Below are 19,685 nucleotides of genomic sequence, written 5' to 3' on the forward strand. Positions count from 1 at the left end.
ACAAGTGAGACACTAGTGTGGAGACGTGTGTGTCCTTGTGTAGATGAAGATTGTGTGAACAAGTGAGACACTAGTGTGGAGACGTGTGTGTCCTTGTGTAGATGAAGATTGTGTGAACAAGTGAGACACTAGTGTGAAGACGTGTGTGTCCTTGTGTAGATGAAGATTGTGTGAACAAGTGAGACACTAGTGTGAAGACGTGTGTGTCCTTGTGTAGTACGAGATGCTTCACGTCACTCCACCCATGGGACCGAGTCCGGTGCTGAAGGACAGTCGTCTGGCGGATCAGGCCGGCTGGCTGGACGTGGACAAGGAAACTCTGCAACACAAGAAATATCCAAACGTGTTCGGCATCGGCGACTGTACCAACCTGCCCACGTCCAAGACGGCCGCAGCGGTCGGTGAGTGAGTCCAACATGTGTGTGAGAGAGTCCAACATGTGTGTGAGTGAGTCCAACATGTGTGTGAGAGAGTCCAACATGTGTGTGAGTGAGTCCAGCATGTGTGTGAGAGAGTCCAACATGTGTGTGAGTGACTCTAACATGTGTGTGAGAGAGTCCAACATGTGTGTGAGTGAGTCCAACATGTGTGTGAGAGAGTCCAACATGTGTGTGAGTGACTCTAACATGTGTGTGAGAGAGTCCAACATGTGTGTGAGTGAGTCCAACATGTGTGTGAGTGAGTCCAACATGTGTGTGAGTGAGTCCAACATGTGTGTGAGGGAGTCCAACATGTGTGTGAGTGAGTCCAACATGTGTGTGAGAGAGTCCAACATGTGTGTGAGAGAGTCCAACATGTGTGTGAGTGAGTCCAACATGTGTGTGAGTGAGTCCAACATGTGTGTGAGTCCAACATGTGTGTGAGAGAGTCCAACATGTGTGTGAGTCCAACATGTGTGTGAGTGAGTCCAACTTGTGTGTGAGAGAGTCCAACATGTGTGTGAGTGAGTCCAACATGTGTGTGAGCGAGTCCAACATGTGTGTGAGTGAGTCCAACATGTGTGTGAGAGAGTCCAACATGTGTGTGAGTGAGTCCAACATGTGTGTGAGTGAGTCCAACATGTGTGTGAGCGAGTCCAACATGTGTGTGAGTGAGTCCAACTTGTGTGTGAGAGAGTCCAACATGTGTTTGAGTGAGTCCAACATGTGTGTGAGAGAGTCCAACATGTGTGTGAGTGAGTCCAACATGTGTGTGAGTGAGTCCAACATGTGTGTGAGCGAGTCCAACATGTGTGTGAGTGAGTCCAACTTGTGTGTGAGAGAGTCCAACATGTGTTTGAGTGAGTCCAACATGTGTGTGAGAGAGTCCAACATGTGTTTGAGTGAGTCCAACATGTGTGTGAGAGAGTCCAACATGTGTTTGAGTGAGTCCAACATGTGTGTGAGAGAGTCCAACATGTGTGTGAGACACTGTTTCATAGCAACATTTAACATGAACAGGTGTGTCTCTTCGTGACTGGAATGTTCCCGACAGACTTGTTTGAACATAAACTCAAATGACTTGTTATTGAATGAGTCATCGATGCTTCAACATTCATGGAGTCACGTCTCCTGAAGTGAAGCTGCTTGAGATGAAATGATGAAGAACCTTCAGTGATAATAACTCAGAGTTGATCTGCTTCCAGCCGCTCAGTCGTCCGTCCTGCACAGAACCATCAGACAAGTTCTGAAGAACGAGACGCCCAACACCAAGGTCAGTCACACCTCCTGGGAATGTTGCTCTGCAGGTCTTCAGGATCATTGTTTGCTCAATTTAAACATTCAATCTTCTCACTATAGTCTACAGAAGGAGGTCGTTGATGAACATGTTGATGAATTAAACTCGTGTCACTCTCGTGTCGCTCTCGTGTCACTCTCGTGTCACTCTCGTGTCACTCTTGTGTCACTCTCGTGTCACTCTCGTGTCGCTCTCGTGTCACACTCGTGTCACTCTCGTGTCACTCTTGTGTCACTCTTGTGTCACTCTCGTGTCACTCTCGTGTCAGTCGTGTCACTCTCGTGTCACTCTCGTGTCACTCTTGTGTCACTCTTGTGTCACTCGTGTTAGTCGTGTCACTTGTGTCACTCGTGTTAGTCGTGTCACTCTCGTGTCACTCTCGTGTCACTCTCGTGTCACTCTCGTGTCACTCTCGTGTCAGTCGTGTCACTCTCGTGTCACTCGTGTCAGTCGTGTCAGTCGTGTCACTCTCGTGTCAGTCGTGTCACTCTCGTGTCAGTCGTGTCAGTCGTGTCACTCTCGTGTCACTCTTGTGTCAGTCGTGTCACTCTCGTGTCAGTCGTGTCACTCTCGTGTCAGTCGTGTCAGTCGTGTCACTCTCGTGTCACTCTCGTGTCACTCTCGTGTCACTCGTGTCATTCGTGTCACTCTCGTGTCAGTCGTGTCACTCTCGTGTCACTCGTGTCACTCTCGTGTCACTCGTGTCACTCTCGTGTCAGTCGTGTCAGTCGTGTCAGTCGTGTCACTCTCGTGTCACTCTCGTGTCACTCGTGTCACTCTCGTGTCAGTCGTGTCACTCTCGTGTCAGTCGTGTCACTCCCGTGTCACTCGTGTCACTCTTGTATCACTCTCGTGTCACTCTTGTGTCACTCTTGTGTCACTCTCGTGTCAGTCGTGTCACTCTCGTGTCAGTCGTGTCACTCTCGTGTCAGTCGTGTCACTCTCGTGTCACTCTCGTGTCACTCGTGTCATTCGTGTCACTCTCGTGTCACTCGTGTCATTCGTGTCACTCTCGTGTCATTCGTGTCACTCTCGTGTCAGTCGTGTCACTCTCGTGTCAGTCGTGTCACTCTCGTGTCAGTCGTGTCACTCTCGTGTCACTCGTGTCACTCTCGTGTCACTCGTGTCACTCTCGTGTCACTCGTGTCACTCTCGTGTCACTCGTGTCACTCTCGTGTCAGTCGTGTCACTCTCGTGTCAGTCGTGTCAGTCGTGTCAGTCGTGTCACTTGTGTCAGTCGTGTCACTCGTGTCAGTCGTGTCACTCGTGTCACTCTCGTGTCACTCTCGTGTCAGTCGTGTCACTCTCGTGTCAGTCGTGTCACTCTCGTGTCAGTCGTGTCACTCTCGTGTCAGTCGTGTCACTCTCGTGTCAGTCGTGTCACTCCAGTGTCACTCGTGTCACTCTCGTGTCACTCTCGTGTCACTCTCGTGTCACTCTCGTGTCACTCTCGTGTCACTCGTGTCACTCTCGTGTCACTCGTGTCACTCTCGTGTCACTCTCGTGTCACTCTCGTGTCAGTCGTGTCACTCTCGTGTCACTCTCGTGTCAGTCATGTCACTCTCGTGTCAGTCGTGTCACTCCCGTGTCACTCGTGTCACTCTCGTGTCACTCTCGTGTCACTCTTGTGTCACTCTCGTGTCACTCTCGTGTCACTCGTGTCATTCGTGTCACTCTCGTGTCAGTCGTGTCACTCTCGTGTCAGTCGTGTCACTCTCGTGTCACTCGTGTCACTCTCGTGTCACTCGTGTCACTCTCGTGTCACTCGTGTCACTCTCCTGTCAGTCGTGTCACTCGTGTCACTCTCGTGTCAGTCGTGTCACTCTCGTGTCAGTCGTGTCACTCTCGTGTCAGTCGTGTCACTCCCGTGTCACTCGTGTCACTCTCGTGTCAGTCGTGTCACTCTCGTGTCAGTCGTGTCACTCCCGTGTCACTCGTGTCACTCTTGTGTCACTCTCGTGTCACTCTTGTGTCACTCTTGTGTCACTCTCGTGTCAGTCGTGTCACTCTCGTGTCAGTCGTGTCACTCTCGTGTCAGTCGTGTCACTCTCGTGTCACTCGTGTCATTCGTGTCACTCTCGTGTCACTCGTGTCACTCTCGTGTCAGTCGTGTCACTCTCGTGTCACTCTCGTGTCACTCGTGTCACTCTCGTGTCACTCGTGTCACTCTCGTGTCACTCGTGTCACTCTCGTGTCAGTCGTGTCACTCTCGTGTCAGTCGTGTCAGTCGTGTCACTCGTGTCAGTCGTGTCACTCGTGTCAGTCGTGTCACTCGTGTCACTCTCGTGTCACTCTCGTGTCACTCTCGTGTCAGTCGTGTCACTCTCGTGTCAGTCGTGTCACTCTCGTGTCAGTCGTGTCACTCTCGTGTCAGTCGTGTCACTCCCGTGTCACTCGTGTCACTCTCGTGTCACTCTCGTGTCACTCTTGTGTCACTCTTGTGTCACTCTCGTGTCACTCGTGTCACTCTCGTGTCACTCGTGTCACTCTCGTGTCACTCTCGTGTCACTCGTGTCACTCTCGTGTCACTCTCGTGTCACTCGTGTCACTCGTGTCACTCTCGTGTCACTCTCGTGTCACTCTCGTGTCAGTCGTGTCACTCTCGTGTCAGTCGTGTCAGTCGTGTCACTCTCGTGTCACTCTTGTGTCAGTCGTGTCACTCTCGTGTCAGTCGTGTCACACTCGTGTCACTCTCGTGTCACTCTCGTGTCACTCTCGTGTCACTCTCGTGTCACTCGTGTCACTCTCGTGTCAGTCGTGTCACTCTCGTGTCAGTCGTGTCACTCTCGTGTCACTCTCGTGTCAGTCGTGTCACTCTCGTGTCAGTCGTGTCAGTCGTGTCAGTCGTGTCAGTCGTGTCAGTCGTGTCAGTCGTGTCACTCGTGTCAGTCGTGTCACTCGTGTCAGTCGTGTCACTCGTGTCACTCTCGTGTCACTCTCGTGTCACTCTCGTGTCACTCTCGTGTCAGTCGTGTCACTCTCGTGTCAGTCGTGTCACTCTCGTGTCAGTCGTGTCACTCTCGTGTCAGTCGTGTCACTCCCGTGTCACTCGTGTCACTCTCGTGTCACTCTCGTGTCACTCTCGTGTCACTCTTGTGTCACTCTCGTGTCACTCGTGTCACTCTCGTGTCACTCTCGTGTCACTCTCGTGTCACTCGTGTCACTCTCGTGTCACTCCCGTGTCACTCGTGTCACTCTCGTGTCACTCTTGTGTCACTCTCGTGTCACTCTTGTGTCACTCTCGTGTCACTCTTGTGTCACTCTCGTGTCACTCTCGTGTCACTCGTGTCACTCTCGTGTCACTCTCGTGTCACTCGTGTCACTCTCGTGTCACTCGTGTCACTCTCGTGTCACTCTCGTGTCACTCGTGTCACTCTCGTGTCAGTCGTGTCACTCTCGTGTCAGTCGTGTCACTCTCGTGTCAGTCGTGTCACTCTCGTGTCACTCTCGTGTCACTCTCGTGTCACTCTCGTGTCACTCCCGTGTCACTCTCGTGTCACTCTCGTGTCACTCTCGTGTCACTCTCGTGTCACTCGTGTCATTCGTGTCACTCATGTCAGTCGTGTCACTCTCGTGTCAGTCGTGTCACTCTCGTGTCACTCGTGTCACTCTCGTGTCACTCTCGTGTCAGTCGTGTCAGTCGTGTCACTCTCGTGTCAGTCGTGTCACTCTCGTGTCAGTCGTGTCACTCTCGTGTCAGTCGTGTCACTCCCGTGTCACTCGTGTCACTCTCGTGTCACTCTCGTGTCACTCTTGTGTCACTCTTGTGTCACTCTCGTGTCACTCTCGTGTCAGTCGTGTCACTCTCGTGTCAGTCGTGTCACTCTCGTGTCAGTCGTGTCACTCTCGTGTCAGTCGTGTCATTCGTGTCACTCTCGTGTCACTCGTGTCACTCTCGTGTCACTCGTGTCACTCTCGTGTCACTCTCGTGTCACTCTCGTGTCACTCGTGTCACTCTCATGTCAGTCGTGTCAGTCGTGTCACTCGTGTCACTCTCGTGTCACTCTCGTGTCAGTCGTGTCACTCTCGTGTCAGTCGTGTCACTCTCGTGTCAGTCGTGTCACTTCCGTGTCACTCGTGTCACTCTCGTGTCACTCTCGTGTCACTCTTGTGTCACTCTTGTGTCACTCTCGTGTCACTCGTGTCACTCTCGTGTCACTCTCGTGTCAGTCGTGTCAGTCGTGTCACTCGTGTCACTCTCGTGTCAGTCGTGTCACTCGTGTCACTCTCGTGTCACTCCCGTGTCACTCTTGTGTCACTCTCGTGTCACTCTTGTGTCACTCTTGTGTCACTCTCGTGTCACTCTTGTGTCACTCTCGTGTCACTCTTGTGCCACTCTCGTGTCACTCTTGTGTCACTCTCGTGTCACTTGTGTCACTCTTGTGTCACTCTCGTGTCACTCTTGTGTCACTCTCGTGTCACTCTTGTGTCACTCTCGTGTCACTTGTGTCACTCTTGTGTCACTCTTGTGTCAGTCGTGTCACTCTCGTGTCAGTCGTGTCACTCTCGTGTCAGTCGTGTCACTCTCGTGTCACTCGTGTCACTCACGTCAGAAACAGTGATTGATTGAATGTCTGCAGTACGACGGCTACACGTCGTGTCCTCTCGTGTCACTCGTGTCACTCTCGTTTCACTCTCGTGTCACTCGTGTCACTCTCGTGTCACTCACGTCAGAAACAGTGATTGATTGAATGTCTGCAGTACGACGGCTACACGTCGTGTCCTCTCGTGACGAGCTACAAGTCGGTGATTCTGGCCGAGTTCGACTACAACGGTCAACCTCTGGAGACGTTCCCAGTCGACCAGGGCAAGGAGCGACGAACCATGTACCACATGAAGGTGGACGTGATGCCTCACCTGTACTGGCACGGCCTCCTCAGGTACGACGACATCCATGTTGGATCTGAGCCTCGCTAATGTCTCACTCCTCTGCAGGGGCCTGTGGGGGGGGCCCGGCCCCTACAGGAAGATCCTGCACCTCGGAATGAAATGAAAACCTGAAGCTTCAGATGCTTCTGGTTATCAGGGGAGGTGGACCTCTTTTGTTCCTGATCCAAAAGAAACTTTTATTATGTTTGATTTATTACGATATTATTGATGCTGCGTTTGTTATGATGGAATCAATGATTTGTTGATCAATCATGTGATTCGTTGATCAATCGTGTGATTCGTTGATCAATCATGTGATTCGTTGATCAATCATGTGATTCGTTGATCAATCATGTGATTCGTTGATCAATCATGTGATTCGTTCAGGAGCGATGAGGCTGTGAAGAAGAGCAGTGAAGGAAACAGATGTTGAAGATGTTTTTGAAGATGTTTTTAAGATGTTAAAGATTTTAAAAGATGTTAAAGATGTTTAAAAATGTTAAAGATGTTAAAGATGTTAAAGATTTTAAAAGATGTTAAAGATGTTAAAAGATGTTAAAGATGTTTTTAAGATGTTAAAGATGTTAAAAGATGTTAAAGATGTTAAAAGATGTTAAAGATGTAAAACAGTTATTGAAAAAACAATAATTAAACTACTCATTTTTTTAATTAATGAATTCTGGTCCCTCTATGTTAAGATCAGATTTATGGACTCACATGACATCATATTGACTCACATGACATCATATTGACTCACATGACGTCATATTGTGTCACATGACGTCATATTGTGTCACATGACATCATATTGACTCACATGACATCATATTGACTCACATGACATCATATTGACTCACATGACATCATATTGACTCACATGACATCATATTGACTCACATGACGTCATATTGTGTCACATGACGTCATATTGACTCACATGACATCATATTGACTCACATGACTTTATATTGTGTCACATGACGTCATATTGACTCACATGACGTCATATTGTGTCACATGACGTCATATTGACTCACATGACGTCATATTGACTCACATGACGTCATATTGTGTCACATGATGTCATATTGACTCACATGTCATATTGTGTCACATGACATCATATTGACTCACATGACGTCATATTGTGTCACATGACGTCATATTGACTCACATGACGTCATATTGTGTCACATGACGTCATATTGACTCACATGACGTCATATTGACTCACATGACGTCATATTGTGTCACATGATGTCATATTGTGTCACATGACGTCATATTGACTCACATGACGTCATATTGTGTCACATGACGTCATATTGACTCACATGACGTCATATTGACTCACATGACGTCATATTGTGTCACATGATGTCATATTGACTCACATGTCATATTGTGTCACATGACATCATATTGACTCACATGACGTCATATTGTGTCACATGACGTCATATTGACTCACATGACGTCATATTGTGTCACATGACGTCATATTGACTCACATGACGTCATATTGACTCACATGACGTCATATTGTGTCACATGATGTCATATTGTGTCACATGATGTCATATTGTGTCACATGACGTCATATTGACTCACATGACGTCATATTGACTCACATGACGTCATATTGACTCACATGACGTCATATTGTGTCACATGATGTCATATTGACTCACATGATGTCATATTGACTCACATGACGTCATATGGACTCACATGATGTCATATTGACTCACATGATGTCATATTGACTCACATGATGTCATATTGTGTCACATGATGTCATATTGACTCACATGATGTCATATTGACTCACATGACATCATATTGACTCACATGACGTCATATTGTGTCACATGACGTCATATTGACCCACATGACGTCATATTGACTCACATGACGTCATATTGACTCACATGATGTCATATTGACTCACATGACGTCATATTGACTCACATGATGTCATATTGACTCACATGATGTCATATTGACTCACATGACGTCATATTGACTCACATGATGTCATATTGTGTCACATGATGTCATATTGACTCACATGATGTCATATTGACTCACATGACGTCATATTGTGTCACATGATTTCATATTGACTCACATGATGTCATATTGACTCACATGACGTCATATTGTGTCACATGATGGCATATTGACTCACATGATGTCATATTGACTCACATGACGTCATATTGTGTCACATGATGTCATATTGACTCACATGACGTCATATTGTGTCACATGATGTCATATTGAATCACATGATGTCATATTGACTCACATGACGTCATATCGTGTCACATGATGTCATATTGACTCACATGATGTCATATTGACTCACATGGCGTCATATTGTGTCACATGACGTCATATTGACTCACATGATGTCATATTGACTCACATTATGTCATATTGTGTCACATGACGTCATATTGACTCACATGATGTCCTATTGTGTCACATGACGTCAAATTGACTCACATGATGTCATATTGTGTCACATGACGTCATATTGACTCACATGACGTCATATTGACTCACATGATGTCATATTGACTCACATGATATCATAATGACGTGATATTGAGTCACATGATGTCATATTGACTCACATGACGTCATATTGACTCACATGATATCATAATGACGTCAAATTGACTCACATGATGTCATATTGACTCAAATGACGTCATATTGACTCACATGACATCATATTGACTCACATGACGTCATATTGTGTCACATGACGTCATATTGACCCACATGACGTCATATTGACTCACATGACGTCATATTGACTCACATGATGTCATATTGACTCACATGACGTCATATTGACTCACATGATGTCATATTGTGTCACATGATGTCATATTGACTCACATGATGTCATATTGACTCACATGACGTCATATTGACTCACATGATGTCATATTGTGTCACATGATGTCATATTGACTCACATGATGTCATATTGACTCACATGACGTCATATTGTGTCACATGATTTCATATTGACTCACATGATGTCATATTGACTCACATGACGTCATATTGTGTCACATGATGGCATATTGACTCACATGATGTCATATTGACTCACATGACGTCATATTGTGTCACATGATGTCATATTGACTCACATGACGTCATATTGTGTCACATGATGTCATATTGAATCACATGATGTCATATTGACTCACATGATGTCATATCGTGTCACATGATGTCATATTGACTCACATGATGTCATATTGACTCACATGGCGTCATATTGTGTCACATGACGTCATATTGACTCACATGATGTCATATTGACTCACATTATGTCATATTGTGTCACATGACGTCATATTGACTCACATGATGTCCTATTGTGTCACATGACGTCAAATTGACTCACATGATGTCATATTGTGTCACATGACGTCATATTGACTCACATGACGTCATATTGACTCACATGATGTCATATTGACTCACATGATATCATAATGACGTGATATTGAGTCACATGATGTCATATTGACTCACATGACGTCATATTGACTCACATGATATCATAATGACGTCAAATTGACTCACATGATGTCATATTGACTCAAATGACGTCATATTTACTCACATGATGTCATATTGACTCACATGACGTCATATTGACTCACATGATATCATAATTACGTCATATTGACTCACGTGATGTCATATTGACTCACATGACGTCATATCGACTCGCACTGACACGTTGATCCGCTCGCGTGTGTCGCAGCACTGACGTCATGTCTGTGATGAGGCGGGAAATGGCGTCTGCAGACCTGGTGGATGGTTGAGCTGCTGCTTCAGCGACTCACTCTCTCCACGGCCCCTCTAACGGCCCCTCACTGGACTCAGGGGCCACACAGCCGAGGAGCATCAGTGCGGCGGAGGCGCTTCTTTTCTCCAGTGAGTCCAGATCTGTAAACAAACATGTTTGTAGCATTCCTGTTGCTAGCTAGCAAGCTAGTCAGGGAAGGGGGCGTAGTCTGGGTAAAATAGTCATGAAGCGAACCGAGCGGCGGTGGCTTGAAGGCGGACTTCACCCCGACCGGTCAACACTTCACTGAAACGTCGTGTTTGTGGCGAGATTTGTTTGAATTAGTTCGCGTTTGTCACGTCGACCCTCCGCTGCCGTTAGCTCCGTGCTAACTAGAGTTAGCCAGTTCGATGCTAACTGTTAGCCACGGAACCCACTGACGCACCTGGTTCACGTCAAATAAACAGTCAAAGTGAAAACATACCATAATAATCGAGCACAGAGTGTCGTGTAAACCCACCGTGTGTTCGCTGATACTGTTGTTAGTCTATAGTTACTCGAGGCTTATTTTTATGATCGTTTTTCTGTCTTTGGTCAACTTAACATAACATCTGACCTTAATGTGACTCTTGTCATAAAGATAGATTTATTCAAATCTCATAACATGTCCATTACATTTGAAGTACATTTCATTAACTTATAACCTTTACCACTTAAAGAAACAGTTTCTTCATAATTCACTGTTGGAATAAATTATTTTTTAACGTTTAGGAGATATTTGTCCTTCTTTATTTTACACATTCAACAATCTTCATTCACATTAGTATGAACATCTGCGAAGAATACTTTCTTCATATCAAATAATGTCATTGTATAGTTCAGCTGTTGCATGACAGCTGAGAAGATCAACTTATGATAAAGACAGTAAGTAATAGTTATTTGTAAAGCGCCTGAACAGTCAAAAGAAATATACATTTAAAAAATACCTTCAACTTAAAAAATGCTAAAAGGCTCAAACATAAGAAACACAAACACAGCTACGTCTCTTCTTCACCATCTATTCTTCAGACCTTACAACTCTGAGTCTCGTCCAGAAGTTGATGACGACACTGACATTGTCGGATACATCATTGTCGGATACATCATTGTCGGATGCATCATTGTTGGATGAATCATTGTCGTATGCATCATTGTTGGATGCATCATTGTCGGATGAATCATTGTCGGATGAATCATTGTCGTATGCATCATTGTCGGATGCATCATTGTCGGATGCATCATTGTCGGGTGCATCATAGTCGGGTGCATCATTGTCGGATGAATCATTGTCGGATGAATCATTGTCGGATGAATCATTGTCGGATGAATCATTGACGGATGCATCATTGTCGGATGCATCATTGTCGGATGCATCATTGTCGGATGCATCATTGTCGGATGAATCATTGTCGGATGCATCATTGTCGGGTGCATCATAGTCGGGTGCATCATTGTCGGATGAATCATTGTCGGATGAATCATTGTCGGATGAATCATTGTCGGATGAATCATTGACGGATGCATCATTGTCGGATGCATCATTGTCGGATGCATCATTGTCGGATGCATCATTGTCGGATGAATCATTGTCGGATGAATCATTGACGGATGCATCATTGTCGGATGCATCATTGTCGGATGCATCATTGTCGGATGCATCATTGTCGGATGCATCATTGTCGGATGAATCATTGTCGGATGCATCATTGTCGGATGCATCATTGTCGGATGAATCATTGTCGGATGCATCATTGTCGGATGCATCATTGTCGGATGCATCATTGTCGGATGCATCATTGTCGGATGAATCATTGTCGGATGAATCATTGTCGGATGAATCATTGTCGGATGAATCATTGTCGGATGCATCATTGTCGGATGCATCATTGTCGGATGAATCATTGTCGGATGAATCATTGTCGGATGCATCATTGTCGGATGCATCATTGTCGGATGAATCATTGTCGGATGAATCATTGTCGGATGAATCATTGTCGGATGCATCATTGTCGGATGAATCATTGTCGGATGAATCATTGTCGGATGAATCATTGTCGGATGCATCATTGTCGGATGCATCATTGTCGGATGAATCATTGTCGGATGAATCATTGTCGGATGCATCATTGTCGGATGAATCATTGTCGGATGAATCATTGTCGGATGCATCATTGTCGGATGAATCATTGTCGGATGAATCATTGTCGGATGAATCATTGTCGGATGCATCATTGTCGGATGAATCATTGTCGGATGAATCATTGTCGGATGCATCATTGTCGGATGCATCATTGTCGGATGCATCATTGTTGGATGCATCAGGGACAACGGCGAGGACCAGTACATGAGTCTGATCTGTGCCTTCTGGACTGGAGTGAGAGGAACCTCTTGAACACCTCAAAGATGAGATCTCTGGACAAACATGTTGACATCGTCCTCTGAACATCAATGAACAGAGAAGCAGATGCAGCACGAATGCTCCTCCCAGGATGCAACACTAATAGACTCAGGGACTCATTCATTCCTGGTGTTATTAGACTGTATCACTGTCAGTTTGGGGGCAGGAGCAGAGCAACAGTGTGATGTCATTCTATGATTCTTAGCTCTTTGCACTTTGTCTTTTTTTTGCACTTTGTTCTTGCCTTTATGAAACTTCTGCACCTTCTATTGTCTGCTGTGAACTGGAAACTTAATTTCCCGAAGGAGATCTCCAGAGGGATTAATAAAGTCAATCTAATCTAAGACCAAGCTTTAAAATGAAGGTTATACTTTAGAGAAATGTGTTTCTTCATCATGTCATTAATAGAACTTTCTATCGATACATCTCAGGACACGATTCAAACCCCTGATTTGAACCCAATGTTTTTGATGGACAGTGTAACGGCTGATGTGTTGACAGATCCTTCTATGTGACGCTGGAGAACGATGAGGCTGAGAGTGCGTAAAGCTCCTCAGCAGCCACACCTGGACCGCCGAGCACCTCCACCGCCGGCCAAACGGAAACACTGTGAAGTAGAAGCGTCTCCTGTGCGAGGTCGAGGCAAAATGCAGAACAATGAGACCGGCCTGTTTTCCACCATCAAGAAGTTCATTCGTGGGAACACTGTCAAGGTCAGTGCTGGTGTCTTCATGACAAAGCTCCGCCCTCATGTGGTCCAAACATGCTGTTGATCACAATAATGACCATGTTGTCGTGCACCGATGCTAACTTCCAGGTTTGTTTCGCAGGTGGAGCAGGATGTTCCTGCCAAGAGAAGCCGCATGGATTGTAACTCTGATCTCATCACTTCAACACCTCAGACCCGAGGCCTTGCAAACAAATCATCCTCCAGGGTTTGTCGGAAAAGCCCAACAAAAGGTGCAACGACTCGAACTCACTGCTGTGTTTTTTCATTATGATGGAAGCGTGTTTGTGTGTTTTTGTTCATCATCATGAAAATACTGATGATTTTTTAAAAGTTGAAATCTGGTTCTGAGAATTCATAATAATAGGAAGTCAGTCTTTCACGATCACGACACTTAATGGAACCTAGTTTTTTACTTTTCCTTCAGCCTGTCGTCTCTGTTCATCTTCTGTTGTCGTCGCCACAGCTTTCATCAAAGTTTGTCTCTGCTCTCACCTGTTGTTCTCCAGACACTGTGTCCTGCAACACTAAACCCATCAAACAAAATGGCAAACTGGAGGATTCTGTGGACGTGGCCAGCAGTCCTCCTCGCACAACCCTGCTGGGAACCATCTTCTCTCCCGTCTTCAACTTCTTCTCACCAGCAACAAAAACTGGTGAGAAAATGTCGGATCATTTCAGTGTGAACGACTGACTTTGAATCCCTTCTGCAGCCACGCCTGGTTCAGACTCTCCGGGTCAGGCCATGGAGGCGGAGGAGATCATGAAGCAGCTGGACATGGAGCAGGCGGAGGAGATGCCCAGCAGCACCCTCACTTCCACAGAGGATGTTCCTCCATGTCACGCCACCTCCCAGGTGTCGCCTCAGAGGCTGCAGCTCACTGAAGACTCCAGTGTCGAGGAAGCAGAGATCGCCACGGAGACGGACCTGCCCCCCCTCACAGGTATCATCCATAACGTCTTATTGTCATCAATATGTTTTCTGTAAAGTCATTTAAATTCACCTTCAGCTCCTGGTTGTGTCCCGGACGCCACGTACGCTCACACTTTAGCTTCAGCTCCTCCGGAAACATCATACGAGGAGGATTGGGAGGTTTTTGATCCGTAAGCATATTTATCATTAATGTCTGTTATCTGATGATGTTTCACACAGCGTCCACTAGATGGCGCCATTGATTTACATGTATTTTAATCGAGCCATCTTTTCTAAGTCGAACCTTCAACCATTTGTTTTGTTTCCGTCTGTTCAGGTACTTCTTCATCAAGCATGTTCCTCCGCTGACCGAGGAGCAGTTGACGCGTAAACCAGCGTTACCTTTGAAGACCCGCAGCACACCTGAGTTCTCCCTGGTGCTGGATCTGGTCAGTCTGCTTCTAGAAGTTTCTTGTTCACATTTTGAACTTCGCCATGAAGTAGTTTTGTGTTGCAGGATGAAACCCTGGTTCACTGCAGTCTCAACGAGCTCGAGGACGCAGCTCTGACTTTCCCGGTTCTGTTCCAAGACGTGATTTATCAGGTACACCTGCGTCCTCCTGTGACCCTGAACCCCCTGAACTCATCCTGGACTCTCTTTTCCAGGTGTACGTTCGGTTAAGGCCTTTTTTCCGTGAGTTTCTCGAGCGGATGTCTCAAATGTATGAGGTGAGAGAGGTTTGTCTGCTTCTACTGACGCGTCAGATTAACTTGTGTTTGGCTTCATGGCTCCAGATCATCCTCTTCACAGCCTCAAAGAAGGTTTACGCCGACAAGTTGCTCAACATCCTGGATCCGAAGAAGCAGCTGGTCAGGTGAGCTCGTGGAGAACCACTGAGGGAATAGAACCAATGACTTTCATCTGATGTCGAGTAGGTTTCAGTGTTGATGTTATTTCCAGACATCGACTGTTCCGCGAGCACTGCGTGTGCGTTCAAGGGAATTACATCAAGGACCTCAACATCCTGGGTCGAGATCTTTCCAAGACCATCATCATCGACAACTCACCTCAGGCCTTTGCGTATCAGGTAGAAGATGAGGTTCCTTTGAACATGAAGCCTCGTGTGACACCTTATCTCGTCCGTCTGCAGCTTTCCAATGGAATTCCCATCGAGAGCTGGTTCGTGGATCGGAACGACAACGAGCTCCTGAAGCTGGTTCCCTTCCTGGAGAAGCTCGTGGAAATGGTACTTGTGGACCTTCAGGAGGGAAGGTTGGATTTGTTGACTCACATGTGATCGTCTTCCAGAATGAAGACGTCCGGCCGCACGTCCGAGAACGCTTTCGTTTGCACGACCTGCTTCCTCCCGACTGACCATCAGAACCTCTTTAGCTCAAGTTGGTATCGACCTTTAAAACTCTGAAGGATGAAAGTGTCGCCGTTTTATTAGTATTTCTAATGATGCAAAAGAAATCTATGCTTGAGTGAAATGTTCTGGATGTTTTGATGCATTGATAAGACTTAAAAGAATCTTCTTTACAACACTTTTGGATTAAAAAAAAAAAAAGAATGTCTTGCAATGTTGGACTTGCTCTGATGCAAGTGTAGAATATTCACTATTGACCTGTAAATGTGTACATATGATTTTTTTTTTCTCTCCAGGTTTTTAAGTCGATTGTTTCTGGATTTTAGTAAGAATTCTTCGATCTGGTTGTTTTTCTAAGTCATCACACGAGTGTTTCTGTTGAACTTCTGCCTCCAGGATTCCTGTGACGCTTCAGGCCGAGAATCCTCCGAAGGTTCTGAGGGCTTTTACGAGGTTTCTAAAGTGATATTTTAAACCAATTCTGTAGAAAAGACGCATCAACTGAATACAAGCCATAAAGGCCGATTCATAATTTCACTGAATTTTGTGGGTTTGTACCCGGAGTCCACTTTGACCGTGTGGAGGAACACGGCAGGTCCAGGCAGCTCGCACTTTGGAATCCTTTGTAAGTAAAGACAGCAGGCGTGGAACCTGTTGTTAGAGTTCTGGTCAGAATAAGAGACTGTAGCACCAGCAAACGACCAACACAAAGTTGTTGTTTTACCAAGAGTCTTGTTGTGTGGGATCTTTAAAAGATGTAGAAGTCGTATGTTTTGACTATTGAATGATCACTCCTGTTGTATTCAGTGTTAATCGATTGTTTTCCCTCAAAATAAACCTTTTTTATCAACGATCACATGTGCATCATATGCTTGGATCACCAAAGAAAACCAAAAGAAGATTAAAAAAGATTTTAATGTCACAAAACTACACAGAAGAGTTTCTCAAGATTAAAATGTCTTTTTTAATCCAAGTAGAAAAGACAGAAGACATCAATTGAGGACGAGGGCGACCTGTCACCTAAACAAGCGCGTACAGAAGGAGATGAAGGTGTTGGAGTTGAAGGCACCGATGACCACGAGCAGCAGGAGGTACAGACCCATCATGATGGCAAAGTGGTGTCTGAGGAGCCACGAGGAACCGCGGGAGCGCCTGGTGAACAAGTCACTGAGATATGAGTCTTTTCAACCTCATGTTTGGTCTTTAATGCTAGACTGGATCTATTGCAGCTACTCCTGGATGACTTGTGTGTCTAAACCAGGGACCTCAGGACCACGAGTCCAGATTCATGGGCCAGAACATCTCACTCACGGTGCCATTAACCAGTGATGAGTCTCAAAGTGAAACTATAGCTTGAGAACATGTCCAGTAGTTAAAGTGTAGAACTTGTTAGATGTTTTCATGGTCGACGTGAGCAGTGTTTTCTTGATTAGTTTCACAGAAGATCTCATCTAGTATCTATATTGTAAAATATAATATATCATGATTTTCTACAGTTTACTGCACACGTGTCTAACATCTAGGGAGTGACCTCAACAACTATGTCTATCCATCCATCCACTCATCCGTCCACTCATCCGTCCATCCGTTAGTTCACCTGGTCATGTGTCTCCTCTGCGAGTAGACGAGCAGGTACTTGACACGCAACAACTGGTTGTTGGTGACGACAAAGTACTTCTGGGGGACGTCGCCTCCTTCGCTGTTTCTGGCTCGTGAACGTTGGCGATCGATCATTTCAGAATCTAGAACGATGAAGCTCGTTCAGCTCAGAGTCATCAAACTATTCAACCACTCTTCACCTTTTTTCTTCACCTGACACTTCACGTCGGGATGATCGATGACCTCACACAAGGCCACGCAGCTGAGCAGAGGACCCAGAAGGCTCTGCTGCCAGGCGCTGCTGTGAGGACTGTAGAGCACGGCCATGCTGAGGTCACTGGTGAGGTAGGTTCCCTCTCCAAACACAGAGTTCTGCAAGAGTGACATTGATCTAGTGTGTCTGCTCACCCTAACCCTCTCATGATGTTACCTTGTTGAGGTGGCAGTGGAGTCCGTTGTGGATGATGGAGTGGAAGTTCTCCAAACGGCTGCCATGAAATGCATAGAAGACGTCTCGGTCCACTCGGGTCTTCTCGAACCTCGCGTTCATCTGCTCGCAGTATTCCAGCTCGAACAGGAAGTCTGGAACTGGCACGAATATCCCGTCGTTGTCCATCAAGCTGCAGAGTTTGGAGAACTGAGAACACAAGAGACGTGACGAGACTGAAGTGCAAAGACTAGATCGACTCTCAAGACCTCGTCCTTCTGCAGCGTCTTCACAGCGAAGCTCTTCGACGAGAGGATCCAGTGAACCAGAGCCAGATGAGTCTCTCCTTCTCCGGCTCGCAGTCTGACCAGTTCTCTCGCTCCCGGCAACGAATTCACGTCCAGCAGCTGAGGATAAAATACCTTCATTATACAAACATACGTAGAATTATAGCAAACATTAACACAGACATCAGGTTCTGCTACGTTTTCTTCAAGAAAATCGCACTTTGGACACATATTTCCTAAAAGAATGATCACAAGAGATCAATAAAGTTATATCTAATCCTGTCCGTACAACGTTTGTTTACGTTGTGTTTTACAGTTTCTTTTTTTAATCACAGTTTAATTACGGACAAGTGAAACATTTTTTTTAGAAACTTTATCTAATTAATAAACATCAAATCATTTGTCAAAATAACCATGACATCATCATTTGCAAAAGATATTTGGAGGAACATTTTGTGAGTGAACACATGAAGATGCAACTACAGTCCACTGACATGAACGAGAAGAAACATTTCTAGAAGAACATATTAGAGAATATTTGAAATAAACAACCCACCAATTCATCAAAGTCTTTGGCGTCTTCACGGATGTATTTGGGAGGAAACGGCCGCAGCAGTGAGTCTCTCTTGTAGTGAAGAGCAGCAGCAACGAAGAGGCTGCAGCGAAGGTCAGCAGCCACTGGATCTCTGTGCAGACACGAACACACCTGCTCGCGCACCTGAGAGGGCGGCACTGACGGCGGCATGTTCCTCTGGATGTTCCTCTGGATGTTCCTCTGGATGTTCCTCTGGAGGAGAAATGTTCAGTGTTAACCTCAATCTGTGAACATAAACATCTGGACAATCCTGACAGTAACTTAGTTCAACCTCCTGTGGACGCTTTTGAAGAAGTTTAATATAAAGTTAACGATGGAAATAGTTGTAAATATTTGTCATGGAATCAGTAAAAATGATAAATGACATGAAAGGTTCACAATATCGTCCACTGTAGGAGTGTAAGAAACATTCATGATGGGACACGATATTGACATTGTTGTTTACACTCACTAGAACTAGAACTATAACTATAAATATAACCATAAATATAACTTTGTATTCCAAGACTGTGTGTTAGCCGAGTTAGCATTCGAAGCTAGCTTCAGTCAACAAACGGGCGACAAAACGTTCACAACCAACAACATTCAGATCAAGGAATCATTTGAAAAATCTCGATATCAACCATTTCTCGTGACAAACATGTTTATACGAAACTTTCTCTACCTTTTCTGGATCAACTCATAGCAACACGGAAGTGACGTCAGGCTCGGGGCGCTGGTGCGTTTGTGTGCAGTGGGAAAAGAGACACGAATGTACTGGAGAAAAGATGTCTTTTGTGTGTAAATATCAACACAAACCTTCGACAGACAATAATAAGTCATCAGTCGAAAGATGAATGTATTTTGTTGCTGAGTATTTGATGAAGGATTATTTCAATTGTGATTAAACAGAGAACTGTTGAAATGATTTAAACCTGAAACACAA

At 45.5% G+C, this 19,685-nt stretch overlaps 3 protein-coding genes across 5 annotated transcripts in view; 2 read left to right on the forward strand and 1 right to left on the reverse strand.

Annotated features, from left to right (window-relative positions):
- Window positions 1-7,225, forward strand: part of sqor (sulfide quinone oxidoreductase) — a 15,812-nt gene extending 8,587 nt beyond the window's left edge. For 2 of the 3 annotated variants that reach the window (XM_087797987.1, XM_087797986.1), the window contains exons 7-10: window positions 218-401; window positions 1,625-1,692; window positions 6,418-6,596; window positions 6,652-7,225. In XM_087797987.1, coding sequence (XP_087654113.1) covers window positions 218-401; window positions 1,625-1,692; window positions 6,418-6,596; window positions 6,652-6,709 — 489 coding nt within the window. In that variant the 3' untranslated portion in view covers window positions 6,710-7,225. The other variant, XM_087797988.1, reaches the window with a different exon arrangement.
- Window positions 7,226-10,393: 3,168 nt separating this feature from the next.
- On the forward strand, window positions 10,394-16,708 carry ctdspl2a (CTD (carboxy-terminal domain, RNA polymerase II, polypeptide A) small phosphatase like 2a). The gene is made up of 13 exons (XM_087797370.1): window positions 10,394-10,557; window positions 13,347-13,558; window positions 13,676-13,805; window positions 14,082-14,228; window positions 14,286-14,516; window positions 14,583-14,676; window positions 14,823-14,934; window positions 15,003-15,089; window positions 15,152-15,214; window positions 15,281-15,360; window positions 15,447-15,573; window positions 15,637-15,732; window positions 15,795-16,708. Exons 2-13 carry the CDS (start codon window positions 13,373-13,375, stop codon window positions 15,858-15,860), a joined length of 1,419 nt encoding a protein of 472 aa, XP_087653496.1. The 5' UTR covers window positions 10,394-10,557; window positions 13,347-13,372; the 3' UTR covers window positions 15,861-16,708.
- A 40-nt stretch (window positions 16,709-16,748) lies between these two features.
- Window positions 16,749-19,505, reverse strand: parp16 (poly (ADP-ribose) polymerase family, member 16). The gene is made up of 7 exons (XM_087797371.1): window positions 19,425-19,505; window positions 18,722-18,952; window positions 18,148-18,285; window positions 17,882-18,088; window positions 17,652-17,823; window positions 17,450-17,594; window positions 16,749-17,004 (listed from the first exon to the last, which is right to left on the reverse strand). The coding sequence occupies exons 2-7, from the start codon at window positions 18,908-18,910 to the stop codon at window positions 16,869-16,871; spliced, it is 987 nt and encodes a 328-aa protein (XP_087653497.1). The 5' UTR covers window positions 18,911-18,952; window positions 19,425-19,505; the 3' UTR covers window positions 16,749-16,868.
- Window positions 19,506-19,685: the final 180 nt, after the last annotated feature.

Source organism: Callionymus lyra, chromosome 8 (assembly GCF_982586985.1).
Source record: "Callionymus lyra chromosome 8, fCalLyr1.hap1.1, whole genome shotgun sequence".
NCBI classification, from domain to species: domain Eukaryota; kingdom Metazoa; phylum Chordata; class Actinopteri; order Syngnathiformes; family Callionymidae; genus Callionymus; species Callionymus lyra.

Excerpts from the sequence above, each read along its gene's own strand:
- ctdspl2a (XM_087797370.1), top strand. The coding sequence starts at position 13,373 with ATGAGGCTGAGAGTGCGTAAAGCTCCTCAGCAGCCACACCTGGACCGC. Across the intron at positions 14,517-14,582 it reads GGACCTGCCCCCCCTCACAG|CTCCTGGTTGTGTCCCGGAC; the intron begins GTATCATCCATA and ends ATTCACCTTCAG. Across the intron at positions 15,361-15,446 it reads CCGAAGAAGCAGCTGGTCAG|ACATCGACTGTTCCGCGAGC; the intron begins GTGAGCTCGTGG and ends TGTTATTTCCAG.
- parp16 (XM_087797371.1), bottom strand. The coding sequence starts at position 18,910 with ATGCCGCCGTCAGTGCCGCCCTCTCAGGTGCGCGAGCAGGTGTGTTCG. Across the intron at positions 18,286-18,721 it reads CCAAAGACTTTGATGAATTG|CTGCTGGACGTGAATTCGTT; the intron begins GTGGGTTGTTTA and ends TTTTATCCTCAG. Across the intron at positions 17,005-17,449 it reads CAGAGGAGACACATGACCAG|GCGCTCCCGCGGTTCCTCGT; the intron begins GTGAACTAACGG and ends CTTGTTCACCAG.